Here is a 25,890-nt window from a genome sequence, read left to right on the forward strand (position 1 = left end):
CCTTTACTGCATTTGTGGACTGGCTTCTTGATATCCAGTGTGGGGTAAGCAGAAGCAGTTCGTGGCTGGTTGGGAAGCCGGGCTTCAGTGTCACCCACCAGCGCGGGGAGAATCTGCTCTCCTTTTGCAGCCTGCCCTGACCTTGGCATTATCAGTTGGCTGTCCTGGGCACGGATGGGTCACAGATACAAAACTAGTCAAGATGGCTAAGTCCAAAGCAGACTGTGAAGAGTTACAAAAGGATCTCACAAAACTGGGTGACTGGGCAACAAAATGGTAGCTGACATTCAGTGTGGATAAATGCAAAGGAATGCACACTGGAAAACAGAATCCCAAAGTTTTCTCCTAGGCGGGTGGTGAAGCACTGGAATGGGTTACCTAGGGAGCTGGTGGAATCTCCATCCTTAGAGGTTTTTAAGCTGCGACTTGACAAAATCGTGGCTGGGATGGTTTAGCTGAGGTTAGTCCTGCTCTGAGCAGGGGGTTGGACTAGATGACCTCCTGAGATCCCTCCAACTCTATGATTCTATGAAGTCTGTCAAAGGTTGTTAGAAAGAGGAGGGGACGATATATTGTTCTCTTTAGCTTCTGAGGACAGGACAAGAGGCAATGGGCTTAAACTGCAGGAAGGGTGGTTTGGGCTGGGCATTAGGAGAAACGTCCGACCTGTCAGGCAATGAAGCCCTGGAACAAATTGCCGGGGGGAGGTTGTGGAATGTCTGTCCCGGGGGGGTTTTAGGAGCAGGTTAGACAAACACCTGCCAGGGACAGTCCAGATAGTCCTTACTCCTGGCTCAGTGCAGGGGCCTGGACTAGATGACAGAACGGCCAGACTGGATCAGAGCAATGGTCCGTCTGGCCCAGGATCCTGTCTCCCCACAGCGGCCATGGCCAGGTGTGTTATCGGGAATGAACAGAACAAGTATCCACCAAGTGATCCATCCCCGGTCACCCATTCCCAGCCCCTGACCTAGCGAGGTCCCCTCCAGTCCTACGTGTCTGTACTTCTCTGCCCAGATGGTCCCAGCAGGCGAACTGTGCCCCACGCTGCCCCCAGGTCCCTGCCACTCTGACCTGGGGGACATTCCCTCCCAAACCCAAATGGGGTGACCCTGAGCACGTGAGCAGGACACACCAGCCAGGTGCCTGGACAGGAGTTCTCTGCACCACCTCCAAGCACTGGGCCCGCCTGCCTGGCGTCCCGTCTCCAGCTGTGGCCAGCCACTGGTGCTTCTGCAGCAGGTGACCCTCCCCCTGCACCACACATCTGGCCGATGGTGCCGGGGGGAATAATTCTCTCCTGTCCCTGCAGGCGACTGACTGACGCCTGAGCCTGGCTGATCGTCCCTGTGGTACGGCAGAGCTGCAGGCGTTCTGGGCGTGCTGAGTGCAGTGCGGAGCTTCCAGATCTGCCCTGGGCCCGCAAAGGAAGGAGCTGAACAGAGGACGCCTGGACTCACCGACTCCAATGCTGAAAAAGGCACTTCTGACCACCCAGCCTGACCTGCCCCCCCCCCCCCGCCCCCCAGAGAACGTCTCCCAGAAGCTGGGTCAAAGCCTTGCTGTATAGCCTCGTTATAAAGACTCCGAGCGCCAGCGGCCCACTGCTCCCCCCTCGGCACCGCTTCCAGGGGTTCGTTACCCTCACTGCCGGGACACGGCGGCTGAGTGCGTCCAGCTTCGACCTGCAGCCAGCGGCTCGTCTTCTGCCTTTGGCAGAAAGCTGCCCCTGCCCAGCTGGACGTACCTTGCAGGAGGCTCACGTCCCCTCCACCGTCTCTCTGACAAACTGGAGGGCTGGGTGCCGTACACCTCCCACGTAAGGCTTGTTTTCCAGCCCCCGGCGTCATTTCGGGGCCCTCGTCTGACCTCTCTCCGGTATTTCCACGCCCTTCTGGAGGTGTGGCGCCCGGAACAGGCCACAGGATTCGAGCAGGTGTCTCACAATGCACTGTACAGACAAAAGCTCCTCTTCATTTCACCTGATATCCCCCTAAGGATCCCGGTTTGCCACAGCATTGCACTGAGCGTGTGTTATCTGCTGAGGAATTATCTGCAGTGACCCGTCGTCCAAGGCAGAGGCTTCCAGCCCAGCAGTAGAACCTCCCGTCTTCGGTCCCAGTTGTATTGCCTTGCACTGGGCTTGATTAAAACGAGTTTTCTTGGTGGGCCACCATTTACCCAGGTGATCCAGACCACCCTGCACCAGCAGTCGCCTGTCGGCCTTAATCCTCCCCACCCCACCCCACTGTCAGCTGCAGACGTCACCAAACCAGCGTTTACAGCAGTGTCTAGAACAGCAGTTCCCAAACCGTGGGTCGTGACCCCACATGGGGTCGCTTCATCAGCGGATGGGGGGTCCCGGCCACCCCGAGCGCGCAGAGGACGCCATTTCACGAAACAGCCTCCCCCGCCTGGCGTGACCTCACACGCACCGCACGCACGAGGTCACCTCGCACGGCGGAGGCTATTTTGCCCCACAAAGCGGCGCCTTCCCCGCAGCCTGACCTCGCACGCGCTGTACGTGTGTGAGCTCCTGCAGTCCAGAGGACGCCAGTTTGTACAGCAAAATGGCAGCCTCCCTGCAGCGTGACCTCGCAGGCGCTGTACGTGTGTGAGCTCCTGCAGTCCAGAGGACGCCAGTTTGTATAGCAAAATGGCAGCCTCCCTACAGCGTGACCTCGCAGGCGCTGTACGTGTGTGAGCTCCTGCAGTCCAGAGGACGCCAGTTTGTATAGCAAAATGGCAGCCTCCCTGCGGCGTGACCTCGCAGGTACCGCGCGTGCAAGCTCTCGCTGCAGGAAGGCACTTTTAAACAGCAACTTCCCTGCTGTCTGGGGTGCTGGAAACAGCACGTCTGGGAACGGGGCCACGCGGGACAATGTCTGGGAACTGCGGGTCTAGGGCATTGACAGAACCAAGCACAGGTCCCTGGGGGACCCCGGCAGAGCCAGCCCCGCTCGTTCATCTCTCCCATTAACGGGGACATGCTGGGGTCTGTCAATGAGCCAGTCTAACCTGCACCCGGGCAGTGCTAGCTAACGCCAGGGTTTGTTAATCAAAATGTCCTCGGTAAGAAGCCAAGGGCCTTGCAGGTCTCCAGCTACACCAGACTGACACCGTGACCTTCACCAGCCAGGCCTGTGACCCAGCCAAACACAGACAGCAGAGACCCAACTGGACGAGACCCGACTCCCAGGAACCCATGCCGACTGGCACTGATTGTATTTGCTGCCGCTAATTGTTTGCTGCTATGATGGAGCAGTTAGTAGCGGCTTCTTTTAGGCAGCACAGTCTAGTGGGCAGAGCCCTGGACGGGCACTCAGGAGACCCAGGTTCTATGCCCAGCTGTGCCCCAGCCTGCTCGGTGACACTGGTCAGCTCCCGTCAGATACCAAGGAGGAAAGCAGCCGGCAATCGATATCAACGGCAAGGTAGGAAGTGCGAAAACAGACAAGAGAAGCCGGAGCCAGCAGGTGACAAGAGATGGCTGGCAGGGCCCAGGGCAATAAGCCCATGAAGAACGAAAGAAATCCCAGCCCCGGGCAGGCCCAGTGCTCAGTGAAGAGCTCCGGGTTGTCCTGCGGAAGAGGCGGGTGACGTACCGCATCACCGCAGGTCATTTCCGGTCGCTTCGTAGCTGAGGAGAACGTGAGCCAGGATCTCCTAGGGACAAACCGTTTGAGTCAGTAACTGGCATCCCAAGCTCTAGAAGCGTCGACTGAGGAGATCGCTGGCCTGCTTCTTTCCCCAGGCTGCTCGAGCCAGCCCCAGTCACTGCACTCAGGCCACGCTGCTTTCTTAACGGCTCATCTGCAAATTATCTGTGGCTGGGCAAATTAGCTCATTAAATAATCTGCATAAACGTCCCGTGCAGCTGCACAAATGAGGCTGGTTCAGCTCCCTGGGGCTGTGGGTTCCTCTCAGGGATTTGCAGCCCTTCAAGGAGAGCTCTGGGGCTGGGATCTCATCTCCAACACTGCCTTTCCCTCTAACTCGGAGCCTGTGTCCAGCCCCTGGCCTGGTACAGCCCATCGCAGCCGTAGCCTCTCTGTGGAGGACGGGCCCGTCCCAGACGGGGTGCTCAGGGCTCCATCCACCCTCCTCTTCCTCAGGGCCGCAGAGGAGCGGGGACCTTCTCCGAGGGGCTCGGGACAGGGAGGGAGAGAGGTCGCTGCATGGCAGGCGCAGCCCGGCCTGTCCTGCCCAGGGCTCGTTTCTGGTGTCCGTGTTTGCAGGTTTCCTGACGTGCGCTGATGAGCCCTGGGAAGCCAGAAACTCCTTCAACTCCAGCCCCGGGAGTGACGGGGCTGAGCCCGCAGGGCCAGGCCCCTCCGGCAAGGAGCAGCCACGGGTTATCAGACTCGCGCCAGACACTCAGCGCTGCTGTGACTGCACGGAGAGACCGTCCCTTGCTCCTCCGAGGCACCAGCCACAAAGACCCTTCTCCGTCACATTCCCCTTTCCCGCAACCCCCCCGGTCCGTTGTGCTGGGCTCCACCCCACCCTGTGTCTCCTCAGCGAGCGCTGACGATAAACTCTCTGTGCGTCTCAAAGGGCACGTCTAGGAATCTCCCTCCGCCTCCGTCCCACCTGCCAGCCCGCACCCTCCAGGGAGCCGTTCCGGCAGAACGCGGCCTCACGATTAGCGCCCAGGCCTGGCTTTCGGGGACGTGGGTTCTGTGCCCGCTGCTGCCGCTGACTTCCTGTGAGACCTTGGGCCAGTCCCTTACCTCCCGGGCTCTATTTGTGGGTGCTGAAACCCTGGGGGGAAGGCACCCTTCCAAGAGACACTGGTCAGCTCTGCCCCAGAGACCATATGACCCAAGTGTAGGGAGGGGACCTTCCCTCTCACCCCCCACACGCTTCCCGATTCTCGGCAGGGCTGGGCTGTTCCATCCTGGAGCGTTTCCGCCTCGTGGCTGACGGGACCAAGGGGTGCCTGGCCATGCAGAGGCTCATGGGAGATTCCCAGACTCCTTGTGCCTGGTTTAACCTCAGGCCAAGTCTAGTCCCGTTGGCCTTAGCACCTCTGCCCTGCCCCTGGCCCATGGCGGAGCAGGAGGGGCAGGAGAGGTGAGGGGAAGGAGACCCCGTGGTGAGCGGTGGGCATTGCTCAGTCACACACTGGGATTCCCCGTCTAGGGCATCCCTGTCAGCGATGTGGGGGGTTCCCGGGCCCGGCGCTGGGCTGCCGGCTGACTCACTTGCACTGGAAATGCCTATTTCAAAACCACATTTTTGTTTGTTCAATTTTTTTTTCCAGTTTTGGGCAAACCTCCCCCCCCCCCCCAAAGAAGTATGTCTGGCTGCCCCCTCCCCACCCATTACCAGGGGCTGGGAACTGTGACACTTTGGGGTAACCGAGGGACCACCTGCTTACAGTGCGAGGGAGACGTGTCTGCGCCCACGGGGGAAACGCGCCCCCAACCACTGGCTGGTGGCAGCACAAACGCCCCACTCCAGGCTTGGCAATTCGCACGCCCCTCAGGGAGTCCTGGGGCAGAGCAGAGTTAACCTGGGGCTACAATGGAGACAGTCGACCCACTGAGCTCTGCGCTGGTCTCGGGCACAGGTCCCTCCCACCTGGCTGTGCACCCCACTGCGTTACACTCGAGTGTCCGGTGACGGGTTCTGGACACCCCCCTGCAGCCAGAGACCCTGCCTCTGTTGTTCGCAGCTCTCTAGCTTGCCCTCAGCGCCCAGCATGGAGCCTGGCTGTGGGAAAACCAGGCAGACGTTTAACAAACCTCGAGTTAGCGATTCCAGGAAAAGGCTTTGGATTGTGTGAGGATAACAGCTCGCAATCCAGCACCTGTACCTAGTGACCAGCCACGTCCCTGTCCGACAGGGCATGTCTCTCCCAGCGCCAGGCCAGGCCAGGGAGCTAGGATCCACGTTCCAGGAGCCACGCCTGCCGGCAGGGCGCCCCCCATACGGAATCACACCTTGTGCCCTTCTCAGAATCAGGCTTTCCAGGGACTTCGGCTCAGTCCTGAGGCTTCCCTTTATCTCTGTTATTGCTCCGGCCGGCTGCCGGCTCAGGCTGTAAACACAGGGCTGGGCGGGGTCGAGGGATGTCCCTTGTTCTCAGTGTTGGCCCAGACGGCTCGGCGACCCGCCCCTCCATCTCCGGGGGTTTGGGAGCCCAACATGCTACGTTACACGACTCTAAACGTGTTTCCCTACAAGCCTCCCGCAATAACCCCCATAACCAGCGAGTTCTTAGCTCTGAGGGAGACCCCGCGTGAGCCCCTGCAGTGAACCTTGGGAGGATGTTGGGACACGGGTGTGAGGTCCCTGCCCGGCATGTCTGTGCCAATCCTCCCCTCTGGCGCTGGTGCAGTCGGGACAGCAAACGACTACTCCGCATACGTCTGCTCTGGCTCTCTTGGCTGAACAGGGCGGCTGCTGCAATGTTCCCTTTGCCCTTGACGTGCTGAATCTCCATGGCCCACTCTTGGCGTGCTGTACTCAGCACAGGAATCGAGAGCTGCCACTGGGGAGCTTTCACACAGGTGCAGCCAGGAGCCATGGGCGCAGCACCTCCAGCCGTTCGTTGTACCGTGGTTCCTGCCGCTTCTCAGCCTTTGCAAGGTTTTTCCCATCTTGGGCCTCCCTTACCCCTGACTTGGGCTGTGCGTTTGGCCATGGTGCCTGGTGTCACCTCACCAGACTCCGCGTCAGACCAGTCCTTCGAATGGCTTGTGTTCCTGCTGCCAAGGGCTGGCAGAGCTGCGCCGTGGATTGTGTCTGCAGCTGCTCCCACGTCAGCTGGGCACTCGTGGCGCATCCCGGGAGTCAGGAGCTTGCTGTGGTACGTTCTCGTGCGGCTGTGACTGCCCTTGCCCCGCTCTGGTGCTGACGTTAATATGAAGACGTCCTTTTGCTTTCGATCTGTGTCTTCTCTTTGCTTTAAGTCTGACCTGGCTGCAGACCACACAAGGATCTGTATGTCCAGTGAGTGTGTTCTCAGTACAGGAGCCAGACGCCGACGTCAGACTCTCCCCAGGAGAAAAGGCTCAACAGCTTTCACAGGCGTCGTCTTCGGCGAAGTCTTGGACTCTCCTGGAGGGACAGAGCCACCAATGCTGAAGTGCTCAAGCGGGCCGGTACCCAGCATGCAACACTCCTTAAGCAGAGATGTCTTTGCTGGCGTGGGCACGCATGCCGCGTGCAGGACAGGCGCATCCTCCACGCCAAATTGACGCCTGGAAAAAGACCTAACGGGCACCCAAACTCGTGTTTCAAGGAGGTGTGCGAAGAAATGGCCGTGGCTGTGGATAACTGGGAAGCTCACGCTCAGGACCGCGGCCATTGGAAACAAGCCCAGTAAAAGTCTCCAGAGCTACAAGCGGAAGCAGCCTGGCTTAGCCGGGGGGGAAGAGCTCACGGAAGGCAGAGCCCAAAGGGCGAAAGGTGACAAATGCGGCCGGGATTGTCGCTCTCGAGTGGGTCTCTCCAGCCACGGCCACGCCCGCCATCAGCCCAACTGAGGCAATGCTTTGCCGCTCCGTGGCGCGTACCCACAGCCTCTCGAGACCGAGGGACGCCTGCTGCGGATCGAGAGCTGGTGCCTTTCCTTCTGGAAGCGTGCTGCCAAACCCAGAACTGCTGGCTGAACGGGGAGGGTCTTCGCTGCTGCACGGCGTTCACGCGGTCCCAGAATAGTTCCTGTCACTGGGGCCAGGTTTTACACGGAGGTGACAGGATGCTGCCTCTTACCTTCTGCCCGCGTCAGCGCCGCTCCCAAGGCAGTGCTGGGTGCATCAGTGCAGACTGCGAACCCTTCTCAAGGCCTGGACTGGCCAGAACAGGCTTTCCCGGCAGAGTTCTCTTTCCTGCCTCACACTCCCGCCGCCTGGTCGGCTTTCGACCTTTTACAGCGGTCTGTGATGGCAGCCACAGCTCACGGTGAGGTTCAGCCAAGCTGTGAACGACAGAGCTTGCTTTTCGGTTCGAGGAATGGGCCAGTCATCGATGGACTCCACTTCCAGGGGACTCAGGCAGATCTGCCCCCGGCTAGCTGGAGAAGACTTTGGCTTCCCCATCTGGCACTTGGACACTTTTCTGGTTCGAGCTGCGTCACCTCGGCACCGTTCCTACACGATCCTGGTGGGCCTGCCAGGAACCACCGAGGTGGGCACAAGCCAAGCCCTGGAGCCCAGCTAGCTCCCCGCTCACAGCCTCTGAAATGCGCCTCCTGCATCCATTCAACCGAATGGCAACGCTTTCCACTCAGAAAGTCCCAACCCAGTTATGGAGGTGGAAGGTTTCTGTGATTCGCTGGCTAGGGGAATCTGCCAACGTCCCTTGGTTAAACCCAGGGGGTTCAGGAACTTTGCTTTGCTGACAGAGTCCGGCGTGTCATCAGTCCTGGACATCAGGCACTGACAGGGTTACGTTTTCTGTGCTCAGCCCAAAGACTATTAGGCCCCATAATTATCCCCATCGTGGGTTTTAAGTCTTTGCAAAACTGCCTTGGATTCAGCTGCCAGTTCCCTCTCTGGTGCAGGGCCTCCCTCCCAGGAGTTGTCGGTAAGATCCGGAGGAGCTCTGACTTTTCACCCATACAAGAAGTCCAATGGGGTGAACCCCAGGGGCAGTTGGGGCTCCTCCCAGTGATCAAACATGAGCCCCGTCCCCTGCCCGCCGGGCAAGGCAGACTTTAGGTTCCCCTTGAACCGCTCAACTAAACCATCTGTTCCTGGGGGACACAGGGCAGGTTTCAGTTGTTTTACCCCACACATCCTCGTAACTCACCAAAAGCTGGGACGTGAAATCTGAGCCGGGGTCTGCTCTGATCACTGTTGGAAAGTCTGCCCTGCTCAGCATGGAGAAGAGGGCATCTGTCACTGTTCCAGCCTCGCGTCTGACAGAGCGAGTGCCCCCAGACACCTGGTGGCAGAGCCGCCACCGCTATAAATATCCCCCGTTCAGGATGGCCTGGGTAACGGCCCGATGCCCATGGCAACCTGGAGAAAACGTCTTTGATCACCAGTGCTGGATGCAACAATCTTTGCAGAGACCTGTCGTCCGAGATGACTCGTGCCTGCTAACACTGGGGGGCACAATGTAAGGGGGGCCACGGGACTGCCCCACGTGTGGCCTCTGGGAGGAACCTTGCAGCCCCACCTCCCTGGGACAGGGCAGCCAATCCCTCTGGCTCCTGGGGCCACAGGAGCGGAGAGTACCTGCCTCTGGGCCGGCCCCAGCCCGGGGAGACTGACAGCACCAGGGGCTCCCCGGAGCTCCCCCTCAGCAGGGGGAGGGGTGCAGGCAATGCCTCAACTCAGGCTGAGCAGAGGGACCCGCTCCCAGGGCCTTCCCCAGCGACCCCCCCTGCCCTGCGCCCGGCTTGGGGCGTTACCTGTGGGGGGGCGGGCCTGTCCTTCTCCCGCTGCGCCTCCCCCGGGCACATTTCCGGCTCACTTGGCTGCTCGAGAGGAGTCACCAGGCAGGAAAGCAGCTCCATCCCGGGCCCGGCTGCCGGGACAGGGGCCGAGTGAGCTGGACGTGCCCGGGGAGGCGCCACAGGGGAAGGACAGACCCTTCCTCCCTGCTAGCAGGCTGAACGGAGCAAGCCTGCAAGGGCAGCTGGGCACGCGCCCAAATCAGGGGGGCACTCGACCCCACACGCCCCCGGCTCGTCACCTCTGCCTGGCGTCATGGGTGGCTGTGACGTAGGGTGCGGGAACGCCCTTGTTCACAGGGGAGTGGCCGGTTCAGAAGTCCAGGCTCCCGGCAGCGTGGGACCTTTGTCTTTGACCTGGAAACCAGGTGTCCAAAGCCTCGGACTGGCTTTACTTGAATCTCGAACTCGAGCTTTGTTAAATAAACTTCACTTGGCGCCATCGACACCACAGGGGCGGAGCCGCGTCTCGGTGCCTGGAGCCGCGTCTCAGTCCCTGGTGCGAGGCGAGCGCTGACCGGCGGAGACGCCGGGAAAGCGGAGCAGGTTGCGCCACGTTCACGAGGCAGTGACTGGGTCCAGGCTGCAGGTGTCTGGAAGGCAAGCGACTGGGTCCTCCAGTGTAACAAGGGGTAAATGGGGAGCCGGCAGCGGGGGCGAGCGGGGCTTGCGGCAGCCCACAGCGGGGCTTGTGTTTTCAGGAGCTGGGAGAATTTCCCCGGTGGACACAGACAAGACTCCTTCAGTGAGCAGGGGGTAATGATTCACCCCAGACACCTCAGTTACCCCCATCCCCACCCCAATGACCCCCCCAGACACAGCCAGAACCCCATCACCCCATCCCGTATCCCACTGACACCCCCATATCCAGCCAGAACCCCGTCACCCCGTCCCTCACCCCACTGGTGATCCCACCCCGAGCTCAGCCTGGCCCCATTTATACAAGAGCTCCAGTGGCTTCCTTCCCAAGGGCCCAGCCCCCCACCCGGCTGGCACCTCTGCCGCCCCACTCACCCCCTCACAGACGCAGGCTCCCCTTTCACGGCCCCACAAGGTGTCGGAAAGTGGCAGTGAGGCCAGGGCTGGCCCTGTTCCCGGGTCTCATTCCCCAGCCCATGACACGTGGGGCACTTGCCCACATTTCCCCATAGCCGCCCCGTGTCCCCCCCGGTTCCCGGCGGAGTCCATCACCCAGCAGCCGGGTTGGAATTATACAAAGAGCCGTTTTTATAAGTCACCTTTACAGAGGAGATCTCGCTCTCCGCCTCCCAGCGCTGTGTGCTCCCCAGGGGCCCGGCGCTGGCTGGCCGGGCACCCATGGGCAGCGACCCATGGCAGGAACAGAGCGAGCGCTGGAAGGGCAGCCCCCCAGCTCGCCCTGGTGGTCTGTGGCAGGGAGGGTGCGGGGTGCAGGGGCTGTCACCCCCCATGGCGCAGGGTCAGTTGGCCACCTGGTTGGCAGGAACGTGGAAGAGGTCTGCGATGTCCAGCATGGCCTGGCGGATGTTCCTCCCAAACCGTCTGGAGTCCTGGGGGGGAGAGGAGGAAGGATCCTGGTTAACACGGGGCCAAGCTGGAGCCGTGCTAAGCAGGGGCAGGAAGGTGGGGGCAGCTTGAGGAAGTGACAGATGCCCGAGGAGGGCGCAGGGCCGAGGCCCCTGGCCTAGGGGTGCTGGGGGGAAGGGGAGGGGCAGAAGCGTGGGGGCCCATCCTGCTCCGGAAGTGGGGGTGCTACGGCAGGATGAGCCCCGCGGTGCAGGACAGGGACAAGTTGGTCAATGGAACAATCTGTGCAGCTGAGGCGGACGGGAGGGAACCTGAGAGGGGCCAGGCCTGGCAGAGCCGCTCCTTCCCCGCACACAGGGCGAGGCGGGTCCTGCAGCAGACACTGCTAACCCCACGAGGCCAGTGATCTGTGACCCCCGGCCGACCCGTGCAGGCCAGTGCATCGCCGGGGAGATCCTGTCTAGGGCTCCATGCCCCAGGCTGCACCGACGGCAGACGGGCACTCCAGACACAGAGCTGTCAACTGGAGAGGTCTATCCGGGACACCTGGCCCCGAGAGCAGGGACAATGGCCACAGGCAGCAGGGCCGGGCAAAGGCACTACAGAAAGCCAGGCACATGCTCGCCCCTCTCGGTGGGAACAGCTGGGATCGGGGGGCCAGAGACGGGTGCAAGATCCCTTCGAGGCTGGAGAGCCTGGCTGTGCAGACAGGAGCTGACGAAGAGGCAAGGGGCTGCTAGAGGTACGAAACGCTGACAGGACGGAAAGGGGGGCCGGGCGCAGGAGCCGGGGACGCACACAGGCACAGCCCGGCAGCACATTTACACGGATAAAAGGAAAGGTTCTATTTTACAGGCATTATAGTTAACCTGCGGAACTCACTGCCACAAGGTATCAGAGAGGCGGCCAGCTTAGTGGGGTTCAAAGCAGGATCAGAGATTGACCGGGTAACGGAACAGCCCTACGTGGGGCAGGTGTGAGGAGCACGGAGGTGAAGACTGCTGACAGGTACGAGCCAGCCACCAGCTGATGGGGCTGGCTGGGAACGTCCCCAGGGCATGCTATTCCCGAATTGCCCGCCTGGGGTTCCTTGCCCCTCCCTCCGAAGGGCCTGGTGTTAGATGGGCTTAGATGGGCCCCTGGGGCTGAGCCACGCCGGCCATGGCCGGTGTCTGTGTGTAGCAGTGGGTGCTACAGATAGTGACTAGCTAAGACAGGGTGCTCCAGGGGAGGGATCTCACCCCGTACCCTGGCTCAGGGCTGCCCTCTGGCTGGCCAGGTGAATCCCAGGGGCTCATCCCTAGGGAGAGCCGCCAATGCTGATGGCACACGAGGCCCAGGTCCTAGCCTGACTTCTATCTCCCAGGCGGTCTATGCCCTGCCAGGCCTGGGATGGGACTGACCGTTTCGGGGCTGGAGAACTTGCTGGAGATGTGGAAGGTGATGAGGTTCTCGCCGGCAATGATGTAAGAGACGCCGTATCCATCGTCGGCGACCTGCAGAGAAAATCCGAGGGAAGCCGCTGGGCAGCAGCACAGAGAGGGCAGGTCGGCCTGCAGGACGGGGACGGGGACGGAGCCGCTGACTGCAGGGAGTCGCAGCCTCAGTGGGGCCGCTCGGCGGGCCAGACCCACCCGTGATCGCTAACAGCCTCACGGTGGGCACGAGCTTTTCCCTGTGCCTGGCTCTGCGCTCATCCATGTCTCACCCAGACCCCGCCCGGCCCAGCACAGGGAGTGGGGGGCTGGCAGCTGGGGGCCAGGCAGGGGAGGGAACCACTCGCTGACTCCCGGCGAGATGCACCAACCCGCCACTCCCTGGGCAGACAGGCTCACACGCACTGCCCTCACTCACACGGCGCAGCCTTGCTCCAGTGGTGTACCCGGGACACCTGCCCACCCAGCCTCGCACCCCCGATGTGCCCCGTCCCCCTGCACGTACACGGACACCTGCCAGCCCAGCCCCGCACCCCCGATGTGCCCCGTCCCCCTGCACGTACACGGACACCTGCCCACCCAGCCCCCACACCCCCCAATGTGCCCCGTCCCCTGCACGTACCCGGGACACCTGCCCACCCAGCCCCCACACCCTCAGATGTGCCCCGTCCCTCTGCACATACCCAGACACCTGCCCGCCCAGCCCTACACCCCCGATGTTCCCCATCCCCCGGTATGTACCCGGGACACCTGCCCGCCCAGCCCCCCCCCCCCCCCCGCTGTTCCCTGTCCCCTGGCATGTACCCGGGAACCTGCCAGCCCAGCCCTGCACCCCCGATGTTCCCCGTCCCCCGGCATATAGCCGGGATACCTGCCCCCCCAGCCCCCGCACCCCCGATGTGCCCCATCCCCTGCACGTACCCAGACACTGGCCCGCCCAGCCCCACACACTGAGGTGCCCTGCCCACCTACGTTTGCCCCACCCACACCTCCCCAGTGCGGTTGGCTCACACCCCGCCTGGGCAAAGCACTGAAGCCCAAGGACAGGAGGAAAACTCACTGGGCCGAAGCCGCCTCCGGAGGAGATGTGATCCTGGTTCTTCTCTAGATCAAACATTTTGATCTGTTGCTGCGGAGTCTGGCTGGTGGAGAGACGCCAGGGCTCAGACAGCACCTGCACAGAACCAGGGTCCGGTGAGCACCACGGAACCGGCCAGCCCCGCCTCCCCTCCGGCCCGGGGCTCTGAGCTCTGCAGAGGCCACCCGGCGCTGGACACGGAGCCCAGGGCCCTCCCTCACAGAACGCAGCACTGCCCAGAGCAGAGCAGCCAGCTCACAGCTGTGCTGGGAGTGCCAGAGTGACTCCCCGATGCCTGGATCCCCGTCCGAGTGCTGGTGAGGGCAGAAATGGACACGAGCCGTTTCGCACGGGGGAGGATGCGCAGAGGCAGACAGACGCCAGGCTGCTTGCAGGCAGGGCCAGCTTCTGTCTGCCCAAGTCCAGAGGCGGCCTCCTCCCAGAGCACGTGAACACGGAGAGTTCAGCAAGGCTCCGTCCCTCTCTGTCCAGCCTCCGGGAGAAAGAGTGCACTGGGTCTGCAGGGCGTTACCGGGTGATTGTGGGTGAGAGGCCGTGTGTGCACAAGTGAGAGGCGTGGTAAGATGTTCCTGTGTGTGGAGGGGTGTTTGTATGCTGCCTGCGTGTAACGTGGGTAGGGCATGCATGGGTGTGTGTGTAAGGCATCAGAGGGTGTGCGTGCGTGTGTGTGTGTGTGTAGGGTGTGCATGCATGTGTGTGTAGGATGTGCATGCATGTGTGTGTAGGGTGTAAGGTGCCATGCAGGGTGTGTGTACGCAGTAGGGGGGGTTAAGGTGCCATGGGAGGTGCATGCGTGCGTGCAGTAGGGTGGGGAGGGGTGTGGTTTGTCTAGCTCACAGACTTTAAGGCCAGAAGGGACCATCATGATCACCTAGTCTGACTCTGGCACATCGCAGGCCACAGAACCTCCCCCACCCACCCCTGTAATACAGCCCTAAACTATGCCTGAGTCACTGAAACCCCCAAATCTGGATGTAAAGATGTCAAGTTACAGGGAATCCACCATTGACACTAGCTTATACCTGAAAATGACCCGGGACCCATGCTGCAGAGAAGGCGAAAACCACCCAGGGTCTCTGCCCCTCTGACCTGGGGGAAAATTCCTTCCTGTCCCCATGTGGTGATCAGCTAAACCCTGAGCATGTGGGCAAGACCTACAGCCAGACACCCGGACAGAATTCTCTGCAGTAACTCAGACACCTCCCGTCCCGTGTCCCGTCCCCGGCCCTTGGAGGGATTTGCTGTAGCAGTCACAGATCGGCTACAGGCCATTGGAGGCTGCCCCCTCACACCGACCACTCCATAGCCTTAGCAAGCTCAGTCTTGACGCCAGCGAGGTCCTTCCCCCCCCCCCCCCCCCCCCTCCCCCCCGCTTCCCTTGGGAGGCTGTCCCAGAACTTCCCTCCTCTGGTGGTCAGAAACCTGCGTCTCATTTCAAGCTTCAACTTCCTGCTGGCCAGTTTAGCTCCATTTGTCCTTGTGTCCACACTGGCGCTGAACTGCAATAACTGCTCTTCCTCCCTGGCGTTTATCCCTGGGATGTGTTTGCAGAGAACAGCCCCACCTCCCCTCAGCCTTCCTGCGGCTAGGCTAAACAAGCCACGCTCAATGAATCTCCTTCCGTAAGGCAGGTTTTCCATCCTCAAATCATCCTATTGCCCTTCTCTGCACCTGTTCCAGTTTGAATTTATCCTTCTTAAACATGGGAGACCAGAACTGCACACAGTGTTCCAGATGAGGTCACACCAGCGCCACGTATAACATTTCCTTATCACTACTGGAAATCACAGAACCATACAAGATAAGGGATGGAAGAGACCTCAGGAGGTATCTAGTCCAACCCCCTACTCAAAGCAGGACCAAACCCAATTAAGTCAACCCAGCCAGGGCTTTGTCAAACCGCAGCTTAAAAACCTCTAAAGATGGAGATTCCGCCACCTCTCTAGGTAACCCATCCCAGTGCTTCACCACCCTCCTAGGGGAAAAACTTTTTCCTAACATCCAACCTAGACCTCCCCCCTGCAACTTGAGACCGTTGCTCCTTGTTCTGTCATCTGCCACCACCGAGAACAGCGTAGCCCCATCCTCCCTGGTAGTTAAAGGTAGTTAAAGGCTGCTATCAAATCCCCCCTCACTCTTCTCTTTTGCAGATTAAACAACCCTAGTTCCCTCAGTCTCTCCTCATAAGTCTTGTGCTCCAGCCCCCTCATCATTTTTGTTGCCCTTTGCTGGACTCTCTCTAACTTGTCCACATCCTTTTTGTAGTGGGGGGCCCAAAACTGGACACAATACTCTAAATGTGGCCTCACCAATGCCGAATAGAGGGGAATAATCACTTCCCGCGATCTGCTGGCAATGCTCCTACTAATGCAGCCCAATATGCTATTAGCCTTCTTGACAACCAGGGCACAGTGCTGACTCACATCCAGCTTCCTGTCCACTGTTACCCCCAGGTCCTTTTCTGCAGAAATACCTCGCCTGGTGCATCCTAGGACTGCATTAGCCTTTTTCATGGCCACAGCACATTGGCAGTTCATAGTCCTGTGATTACATAGTAATAGTAGGGGGAGGATCAACCAATACACTCAAATCTTTCTCCTCTTCCATTGCTTCCAACTGATAGGTCCCTATCTTATAGCAAAAATTCTTGCAGTTAGTCCCTAAATGCATGACCTTGCTCACTGCACTATTAAATTTCATCCCATTTCTATTATTCCAGTTTTCAAGGTCCTCCAGATCTTCTTGTACGATATTCCGGTCCTCCTCGTATTGGCAGTGCCTCCCAACTTTGTGTCATCTGCACATTGTCTTAGGTCACTCCCACTTTCTGTGCCAAGGTCAGTAACAAAAAGGTTAAATAAGACTGGTGCCAAGACCGATCCCTGAGGAACGCCACTAGTAACCTCCCTCCAGCCTGACAGGTCAACTTTCACTAAGGCCCGTTGTAGTCTCCCCTTTAATGAGTTCTTTATCCACCTTTCAATTCTCATATTAATCCCCCTCTTCTCCAATTTAACTAATAATTCCCCATGTGGAACCGTATCAAATGCCTGACTGAAATCCAGGTAGATTCGATCTGCAGCATTTCCTTTGCCTAAAAAATCTGTTATCTTCTCAAAAAAAAGTTCAGGCTGGTCTGGCACAATCCATCTTTTGTAAAGCCATGTTGTATTTTATCCCAATTACCGTTTCCCTCGATGTTATTAGCTACTTTCTCTTTCAAAATTTATTCCAAGACTTTGCATACTACTGAGGCCAAACTACCAGGCCTGGAGTTTCCCAGATCACGTTTTTCCCCTTTCTTAGACATAGAAGATATATTAGTAATTCTCCAGACACAGGATACAGCCCCTGAGTTTACAGATTCATTAAAAATCCTTGCTATTGGGATTGCAATTTCATGTGCCAGTTCCTGTAATATTCTTGGATGGAGACGATCCAGGCCCCTGATTTATTCCAGTTAAGCTGTCTGAGTTTGACTTCTACCTCGGATGTGTCATTTCTACCTCCAGTAGCCTCCCTGCCACAACACCAAAGCTTTTCATTAGCCTCATTAAAAACTGAGGCAAAGGATTTGTTTGGGTGTCGGGCCATGCCTAGGTTACCATTAAATCTCCACCCAGCCGCACTGCTTAGCGGTCCCACTTCTTCTTTCCATATTTCCTTTTTATTTCTACAGCTATAGAACCATTTACGATCGGTTTTAATTCCCTTTGCAAGATCCAGCTCTGCTTGGCTTCTGGCAGTCCTCACTCTATCCCGACACTTCCTGACCTCCCAGACGTAGCTTTCCTTGCTGACCCCTCCCGTCTTCCACTCCTTGTGTGCTCGCTGCTTTCCCTTAATCATCGGTTTGACACACTTGCTTGGTCTGCAACACTTCCCGATGAATTCTTCCCCCTTGCTTGGCATGCAGGCTTCAGACAGCTTTTGTACTTCGACTTAAAGTACCTCCAAGGCACCTCCACGTTCACATCCTTGAGTTCTTCAGTCCGGTACACTTCCCTAACTAACCCCTTCCTTTTTTAAAAGTTACCTTTTGAAACCAAGGACCCCCATCGCCGACCTGTTTTGTTGATCCTTCCATTCAGTTTAAGAAGAATTCGCTCATGATCATTTGAACCAAGGTTCTCTTCTACAGCCGGTTCTTCCCCGAGGTCCTGCCACTTACCAGTACTAAATCTAACATGGTTCAGTGACTGTCCGGCGAAGAAATCTGCCAGCCAGCACATCCAGCAATATCTGGGCCCTACCATTGTCAGCGGCATTTGTCCTCCAATCTATAGCTGGGAAATTAAAGTCTCCCATAATCACACAGTTCCTATTAGTTTTTCATGTAGTAAACACATTCAAGAGGTCTCTCTCCACATCCAAATCCAATCCTGGGCGTCTGTAGCAGATTCCCAGCACTGTCCCAGTGGAGCCTCAGGTAGCTTTCCTCCCCGAAGCGATTTTGACCCAAACAGATTCTGTTTTATCCATTCTATAGCGTCTCATTTCTTTGCTGTCTACCTCCTCCTTAGCATACAATGCTTCTCCGCCCTTGCCTTTCTGTCTGGCTTTCCTGAACAGCACAGACCCTTCCGTACCTGTGCTCCAGTCACAACCACTATCCCACCAGCTTTCTGTTATCCCTGGAATACCTGGTTTCACCTCCAGCACCAGTGGGCCTAGCTCCTCCATCGTTACGAGGCCCTTGCACTGGAGTACAGGCATTGCAGCTTCGCCCAGATTCCTCGCCCAACCGGGCACAGTCATTCCACTGCCAGTGTCGCCAACCTGCCTGCCAGCATCACTGGCATTGCCACCCTCTTTCCTCTCCACATCCATTCTCCTGCCTTCTGCTGCACCCTTCTCCAGCGCGGTACCTCTCGTACTTGGTTTTCCTCCCGCTCAGTGTTTGAGCCAGGTCTGGAGACTGCGTCTCCCCCAAATTCCTAGTTCAAAGTCGGGAACAGGTGGAAGGCAGATCACCGCAGGCCTCCGTGCAGGAGGGGGGGGGGGGGGGGGGGGGCACTGGCAGGGGACATGGCTACTTGGCACCATATGGGAGGGAACAACCGTACCCTGGCTGACTGTGCAGCCCCTGCTGCCCTGGCCCGGTGCAGCCCCTGCCGCACACCCACCCGGCAGGCTGTGGCCTGTGCACAGAGACCGTCGGGAATCCAGGGCCCTCACCTGTGCCAGGAAGGGGGACTCCACCCCCAGGTACTTGGAGACCACGTAGAGGCAGAAGAGGTGTCGGTCAATGCCGGCGCCCGTCATGGCCAGGCGGTACATGTGCTGGTGCTTCTCTGCTGCCACCTGGAAGAGCTGCAGACGCTCCAGCTGCTGCAGTGAGAAAGGGACACACTCAGGGCAGAGCTGGGAGACAGGGCAGGGACTCCCCCGCCATGGGGTATGGGCTGGGGACTGGGCCCTGCCCATTACAGCTCATTGTGCCACTCTCCCCATCCCAGGCCAAGGGGCGCACTCCACTGAGTGCTCTGAGTCTCAGGGGTGTCTTCTCCCACCCCGTACCAGCCTCATGGGACCCTCCCCTGGACACGAGCACAGTGTTCAGTGGGTCACTGGGTAATGCATGGGGGGGGCAGGGAAGGATCCTGGCTTACCCCAGTGGTGGGGGCTGTAGGTGGGGAGGGGCCCCTGGACCTGGCTGGGAAGAGAGAGGGTCTGGGTGGGGTAGGCCCTGGGCCTGGCTCGCGGGAGAGGGGGCTGGGTGCAGTAGATCCTGGGGGGGGGTAAATGAGTTAGGTCCTGGGGCTGGGTGGGGGGGTAGGTAGGGGAAGGGTCTAGGTCTGGCTGGAGGGGGCAGGGGGGCCCTGGGGCTGGCTGGTGACACTCACGGCCCGGGCCGGGTCCATCATGCTCCGTACAAAGGCCGTGGACTCCCTGGTGCAGGATCTCACGGTCTCGGTTCTGCCCTCCCGGAAGAGGCGCGTCATGGACGCCTCGTAGGTGAGACAGAAGCTGCCCTTGTCCTGGAAGGAGACGGGGCAGGTCAGAGCCAGGCAGGGGGGCGCAGGATGGGATATGGGGGGGAATGAGGAGCACTCCTTGCCCCTGGCACCCACGGGGGAGCCCCAGTGGAGCAGCGCACGGGGCCTGGCCGAGGGGCTGCCATTACCTCAGCTCCCCCCACCCCTTTGTGGTGTCGATGGCGCCCTGCCAGTGGGGCCAGGAGGGTTGGGGGGGAGCAGCCGAGCAGCAGAGCTGGCCCCAGACAATCACAAGGCTGGAGCTCACAGTCTGGGGGCTGTTCTCTGCTTCCACGGTCCGAGGCATTGGGGTCACTCGGGCGTCACATGTTCAACCTTGTCTCTGCAGCCACGAAGGCAAGAACCTGCCTTCTTGTTAAACGGCAGCTGAGACTCTCCCGCTCCCGGGACTCCAGGAGCTGGGGCCTTAAGACACAGCCCAAGCATGGGCAGAATTGCCGTAACAGGGCGAGCCGGCTGCGCCAGCGGCAGAGGGAGCACGCGTGAGCCACGCGGTGCGCAGGGAAAGGGAGAGGCAGACGGGCGGGGGCCCGGGGCGGCTCTCACCCGGAAGTGAGCCAGCTGCAGCGAGATCTGGATGAAGGCGTCGGGGCTGGTCTTGCATCGCTTGATCAGGCCTTTCCCGAAAGCGGTGAACTGGAAACAGTGGAAATCCACATCGCTTGCCAGGGCCTCGGCCACGCGGTAGGAACCGTCGATAACCTTCCTGCACTGCACAGAGAGCGCTGTCGGGTGAGGCTGTGCCTGGCTGACGCCCCCGGCTACACCCTGGGGCCCGAGCTGGGCTCCCGTGTTAATGGGGGCAGGGACTGCCGGGGGGAATCTCGCAGGACCTCTCTGGGCTCGCAGGGCGGCAACCCCCGAACCGTCTCCCTGGGACTGAACCCAGAGCTCTCCCACTAGCGATGTCCGTCAGGGAGAGGAGCAGGGGGAGCTCGGCTGGCCCAAGGTGGGTGTCCGAGGCAGGACACAGACCCTGTCACTCTCCAGTGCGGGTCACAGAGCACAGAGCACAGAGGCTGTCTGCCTCCTAGGTAAGTCCCTTCCCCTGCCGAAGCCTCAGTCCCCGCCCCTCAGGGCACCATCTCATGCGCGGGGTGCCCACTCCATACGCTGAAATGATGCAGGCCCAGGACCACGCACCCCGCTGGCAGAGGAGGGACGAGCCATCAGGAACAGACAGAGTCACACACAAAAACCACATCAGAACGATGCTAACATGGTAACACCACGCTCTCGATCGCTCGAAAATGCCAGAATGAAGGCGCCTGGTGCCTTCACCCCACCCTTGTGCAGATGCATTATGATCCGACCTGCAATTACATCGCCACTGCGGAGAACCTGGGTATCTCTGGAGTATTTGCATGGAAAAGGCGTGTGGCTCAGTTCCCCTCTCACTTTGCATTGTTACCTAGTGGCTGTGAGGAAGCTAAGTGCTCCTCTGCGACGGGAAGGTCAGAAAAGACGGTGACGTACCTGTATTGTAACCATGGTTCTTCGCGCTGTGGGTGCAGACACGTAGCCCACTGAGGTGTGCGCATGCCCAGCACCCCAAGGGGGGAGAATTTTGCCTAGCAATACCCATAGGGGTGGTGCCCCCTCCCCTCCCCTCATAGCCCCTCCCATCGCTATACAAGGGCAGGGCAGGGCAGGGCAGGGCTGCCCACCCTCCCTCAGTTCCTTCACATCAAAATCCCCGGCTGGAGACTCTGGTGCAGAAGGCGGAGCGTGGATTGTGCAATGCACATCTGCACCCACATCTCAACGATCAACGGCCACACACAATAGCTACGATACTGTTGTGACCGAGTGGGGAATCTTCCTTAGTGGTTTGTGCTGTGTGTTTTGTGTCCTGCCTAGCTTGTTGCCATAGCAACAGAGCGAGACTACTATGGGAAAGCTCAGCTACAACTAAGACCAACCAGAACTGGCTATCCTATAATATTCTCATTCCTTCAAATGGGCCAGCAAAATCACCGTGAATACGCTGCCGTGGGTTTTCAGGCCAGTCCCATGGGTGTAGGGCTCCCACTGAGGCGCGATCCTCCCACTCTTGCTTTCTCTGGGCAGCTCATGCCTTGTGGACAGCTCCCTCCTGCTTGTGACAAAGGGGTGCTGCTGATCCCAGCGGGGGCAGAGCAGCTGGGGGCTGGAGGGGGACGGAATCTCCCTTGCTTGCAGCTGGATTAAACCTACCTCCTCTGGAACGTCCCACTGCAGCCTCTGGGGCGGGGCTATGGCCGTGTTGGGCTCCCCGCAGCAATGCCCCCCCTCGCTGTAGCCCAGGTGGAATTTGTCTGTCGCCAGCACGAACTGGAAAGAAAAGACAAGGAGGGGCAGGGACCCGTGTGAGCATAGGGAAAGCTCCCGCACTCCTGGGGCTGGGAACCCAGAGCCCCTCCTGCCCCTCTGCCCACGCAGCCCCGGGCAGCAGCCCTGCCCCACCAGAGCTGAGATCCCCCTGCAGATGCACACCCTCAAACAGCATCTCCTGGCACTATCCCCCATGTCTCTTCCCTGAATCAAGGCCGGGCTCTCAGAGCCCTCTGCGCACACCGGGGCCCCTACCCCAGGCAAGTCGTGGGAGGTTCCCTTCTCCCCCTTCCATTACCTCCCAGAGATGCCCGATGATGGGCGCGTCGGCCCACGAGTGCTCCATGTTGATGCCCACTTTGCCGTTCTTATACACGACAAGGGTGAAGGATTTATCGAACCACCTGCGGGGAGGATCACAGCATGAGACGTACTGGACGGGCACCAGGGACCGGGGCAGGGCACAGCATGAGACGCACTGGCGGGCATGCAGGACTTGAAGGGACAGGGGCACAGTCCGAGATGCAGGTGAGGTCTGAGGCTTTGCTTTTTGGCTAAGCAGCAGCAGCTATGTTAGGAGAGGCAGCAGCCATAAGCTAAGTAGCAGGTGGTCACATCTTCACATGCCTGAAACTACAGCAAGACAATGTTCTAGCAGGCTGTTAAAAAGCGGCTACTTCCTAATAGCACCTGCCACCCCCAGACAAAGAAACGGATCTGACGCTGTTTGAAGGAAACCTTGTTTGCTGGCGTTCTGTCTGGCAAGCAATCACTTAGCAACAGCTGTGGGTATGAAATCTACACTCCTTCTTCTTTCTGGCTCCCACTTCACTATTGCTGTCTGAATGATTTCTGCCTGTCTGAATGATTGACTGTTTCATAGAATCATAGACGAGGGTTGGAAGGGACCTAGTCCAACCCTCTGCTCGAAGCAGGGCCAACTCCAACGATGATGCAGATGACACTAAGCTGGGGGGAGTGGTAGATACCCTGGAAGGTAGGGATAGGATACAGAGTGACCTAGATAAATTGGAGGATTGGGCCAAAAGAAATCTGATGAGGTTCAACAAAGAAAAGTGCAGAGTGATCCACTTTGGACGGAAGAATCCCATGCACAGCTACAAACTGGGGACCGACGAGCTGGGCAGCAGTTCTGCAGAAAAGGACCTGGGGGTAACAGTGGATAAAAAGCTGGATATGAGTTAGCAGTGTGTCCTGGTTGCCAAGAAGGCTAATAGCATATTGGGCTGCTTTAGTAGGAGCATTGCCAGCAGGTCACGGGAAGTGATTTTTCCCCTCTATTCGGCATTGGTGAGGCCGTATTTGGAGTATTGTGTCCAGTTTTGGGCCCCCCACTACAAAAAGGATGTGGACAAGTTGGAGAGAGTCCAGCGGAGGGCAACAAAAATGATTAGGAGGCTGGAGCACAAGACTTATGAGGAGAGGCTGAGGGAACTAGGCTTGTTTAGTCTGCAAAAGAGAAGAATGAGGGGGGATTTGATAGCAGCCTTTAACTACCTGAAAGGGGGTTCCAGGGAGGATGGGGCTAGGCTGTTCTCAGTGGTGGCAGATGACAGAACAAGGAGCAACGGTCTCAAGTTGCAGTGGGGGAGGTCTAGGTTGGACATTAGGAAAAAGTTTTTCACTAGGAGGGTGGTGAAGCACTGGAATGGGTTACCTAGGGAGGTGGTGGAATCTCCATCTTTAGAGGTTTTTAAGCTGAGGCTTGACAAAGCCCTGGCTGGGATGGTTTAGTTGGGGTTGGTCCTGCTTTGAGCAGGGGGTTGGACTAGATACCTCCTGAGGTCCCTTCCAACTCTAATATTCTATGATTCTATGATTCTACGCAATACTGGTTCTGTCGGGTGCATAACTAAGTGTGCGCTATTTAAATCTAGTACGGTGGTGGGGTGTGACTGGTTAAGGACCTGTTTCGCAGTGAGCTAGGACTGGTGTTTGTGGTACTTTAGTTTAATGATTGGCTAAGGTGCAGCTAAGCAGGACCCAAGTTTCGCTATATAAACTGGGGTCCAAAAGGCAGTGCTTTGGAACCTAACTCCAGGACACAGCCTGAGATCAGAGCTGCCAGACCTCACCACCCTGCCAACCACACTGTGCAGAAGTTGGAGTCCCCAGATGATCTAATCCTGACTGGCCAGCAGGCGACGTTCGTCTGCCTTCCCGGGAGTGGTGAGCGTTGTGTGCTCAGCGTGTGTATCCTGTGCTGGTGATTGTTAATAAATGGACGTTACGGATATTACTGTGCAGGGCTCCTTCTCCTGCAGAGAATTACGCCCGGAGCCCTACGCATTGGGAATGGGTGACCCAGAGCCCTGGAGTGTGAATTGCGGACGGGTAAGTGCCTTTCCCCCGGAGCCCTGTGGATTGGGAAAGGGTGGGGGGGGTCCTTAACTGGGGTATGCCTTGAGCCCTACGGACTGGGGTGAAGGTGGGTGCCCTAGTGTGTGGGTAACAATGCACACAGCTGGCACGGCGGGAGGGGCACCCTGTCATACAAACCTCGCTGGCATTGGCAGCTGCAAGGGCACTGAGTACGTAGCATGAGCCACACACACACAGCAGGGGGGGCAGTGAGGGGGCTGGCACGGGGGAGCACAAGGGATTGTGAGACGCCCGCGGCTGGCACGGGGGAGCACAAGGGATTGGGACACGTGAGACACCCGCGGCTGGCACGGGGGAGCACAAGGGATTGGGACACGGCGTGAGATGCCCGCGGCTGGCACGGGGGAGCAGAAGGGATTGGGACACGGCGTGAGACACCCGCGGCTGGCACGGGGGAGCACAAGGGGGCAGGGACACGGCGTGAGACGCCCGCGGCTGGCACAAGGGGAACACAAGGGGGCAGGGACACGGCGTGAGACACCCGCAGCTGGCATAAGGGGAGCACAAGGGATTGGGACACGGCGTGAGATGCCCACGGCTGGCACAAGGGGAACACAAGGGGGCAGGGACACGGCGTGAGACGCCCGCGGCTGGCACGGGGGGGCGAGGGAATGGAATGGAAGAGGCCGGAGTGAGGGCGGGGAGGCCAGTGCCAGGGATGCAGTGTCGGGGGTGGGGGTCAGCGGCGCTGCCCCTACCTGTCGTAGCAGCGGCCGTGCAGCAGGGATTTGGCGTAGCGATCCATGCTGTCCTCCCTGTCCCGCTCGTACCCATGCGCCTCCTCGTCCAGGGCCAGGAAGAAGGCCGCCCGCTCAATGGCATCCAGAGACACCTTGTTCTTCCCTTGGCTGAAGAAACGGGCCCGGGCCTCAGCCCACGGGACCCTGGCCAGACAGGAGGGGGACGTTACGGCGGCATATCCAGGGGCAGGGGCGGACTCATGCCAGGATCCTGATGTGCCTTACCAACACCTCCCCCGGCAGTCCCCTCCCACCCCAGTTCCCTCCCCCTCCTCCCACCCCACTGGCTGGACCCAATCCCTTAACCCCTCAAGCCTCCATACTCCAGGAGTCCCCCAACCCTTCCTGCTCCCACCCCACAGGCCAGGGCCGGTCCCACACTTGGGTGGTCTCCCAGCTGGCGATGCCCATCCCCTCAGCAGCTCGCCTGTACCAGGGGTCCCAGCTCCACTGGTGCTCCCCAGGGTTGGGTACCCCAGGCTGGCAGTGCCCCTGCCCCCCGGCATTGCAGGTGCTGGAGGGCTACCTATCTCCAGCGGTGAGTGCCGCCAGCTTCTCCTCCCCAGGCTGCGGGGGCGACGGGTCGTCCAGGATCCTCTGGAACTGCAGCTCCAGGTCACACGGTTTCAGCAGCTTCCCGCCGTGGTACAGCCACAGCTTGTAGAAGCGGCCCTTGTGGTAGACGGCCAGGTGCTTGCTGTCCGACAGGTGCTGCAGGGTGTCTGCGGGCAGGAGACACATCGGCCACAGTCATCTCTCCACTGCTCACTGCAGCCCGGCTGTCCAGGCACCAGGCTGCCGGGTCCAGCTCAGGCGTGCACAGCAGTGCTCGGAGGTTAACAATGCACCTGGGAGCGCTGGGAAAGAGAGAGCCATGGGGGAACGGGCTGCAGGCGCTGCCCCTGGGGGAAACGGAGCCGCAGGGCCCAGGGGGAACGGGCTGCAGGCACTGCCCCCAAGGGAATGGAGCCACAGGGCCATG

The 25,890-nt window shown here is 59.3% G+C and overlaps 1 protein-coding gene across 4 annotated transcripts in view; it reads right to left on the reverse strand.

The window, feature by feature from the left end:
* Positions 1–10,710: 10,710 nt before the first annotated feature.
* Positions 10,711–25,890, reverse strand: part of CPT1B (carnitine palmitoyltransferase 1B) — a 30,180-nt gene continuing 15,000 nt past the window's right edge. For 3 of the 4 annotated variants that reach the window (XM_067539196.1, XM_067538382.1, XM_067533098.1), the window contains 10 exons: positions 25,435–25,630; positions 24,867–25,052; positions 22,064–22,169; positions 21,649–21,765; positions 19,999–20,163; positions 19,300–19,434; positions 18,632–18,784; positions 13,415–13,528; positions 12,322–12,414; positions 10,711–10,941 (listed from right to left, as the gene is read on the reverse strand). In XM_067539196.1, the coding sequence (XP_067395297.1) occupies positions 10,852–10,941; positions 12,322–12,414; positions 13,415–13,528; positions 18,632–18,784; positions 19,300–19,434; positions 19,999–20,163; positions 21,649–21,765; positions 22,064–22,169; positions 24,867–25,052; positions 25,435–25,630 (1,355 nt within the window). In that variant the 3' untranslated portion in view covers positions 10,711–10,851. The remainder of the gene's footprint in view (positions 10,942–12,321; positions 12,415–13,414; positions 13,529–18,631; positions 18,785–19,299; positions 19,435–19,998; positions 20,164–21,648; positions 21,766–22,063; positions 22,170–24,866; positions 25,053–25,434; positions 25,631–25,890) is intronic. The other variant, XM_067537634.1, reaches the window with a different exon arrangement.

Source organism: Emydura macquarii, unplaced genomic scaffold (genome assembly GCF_026122565.2).
Source record: "Emydura macquarii macquarii isolate MOO-44397 ecotype Brisbane River unplaced genomic scaffold, CSIRO-AGI_Emac_v2 contig_6, whole genome shotgun sequence".
Lineage (NCBI taxonomy): Eukaryota > Metazoa > Chordata > Testudines > Chelidae > Emydura > Emydura macquarii.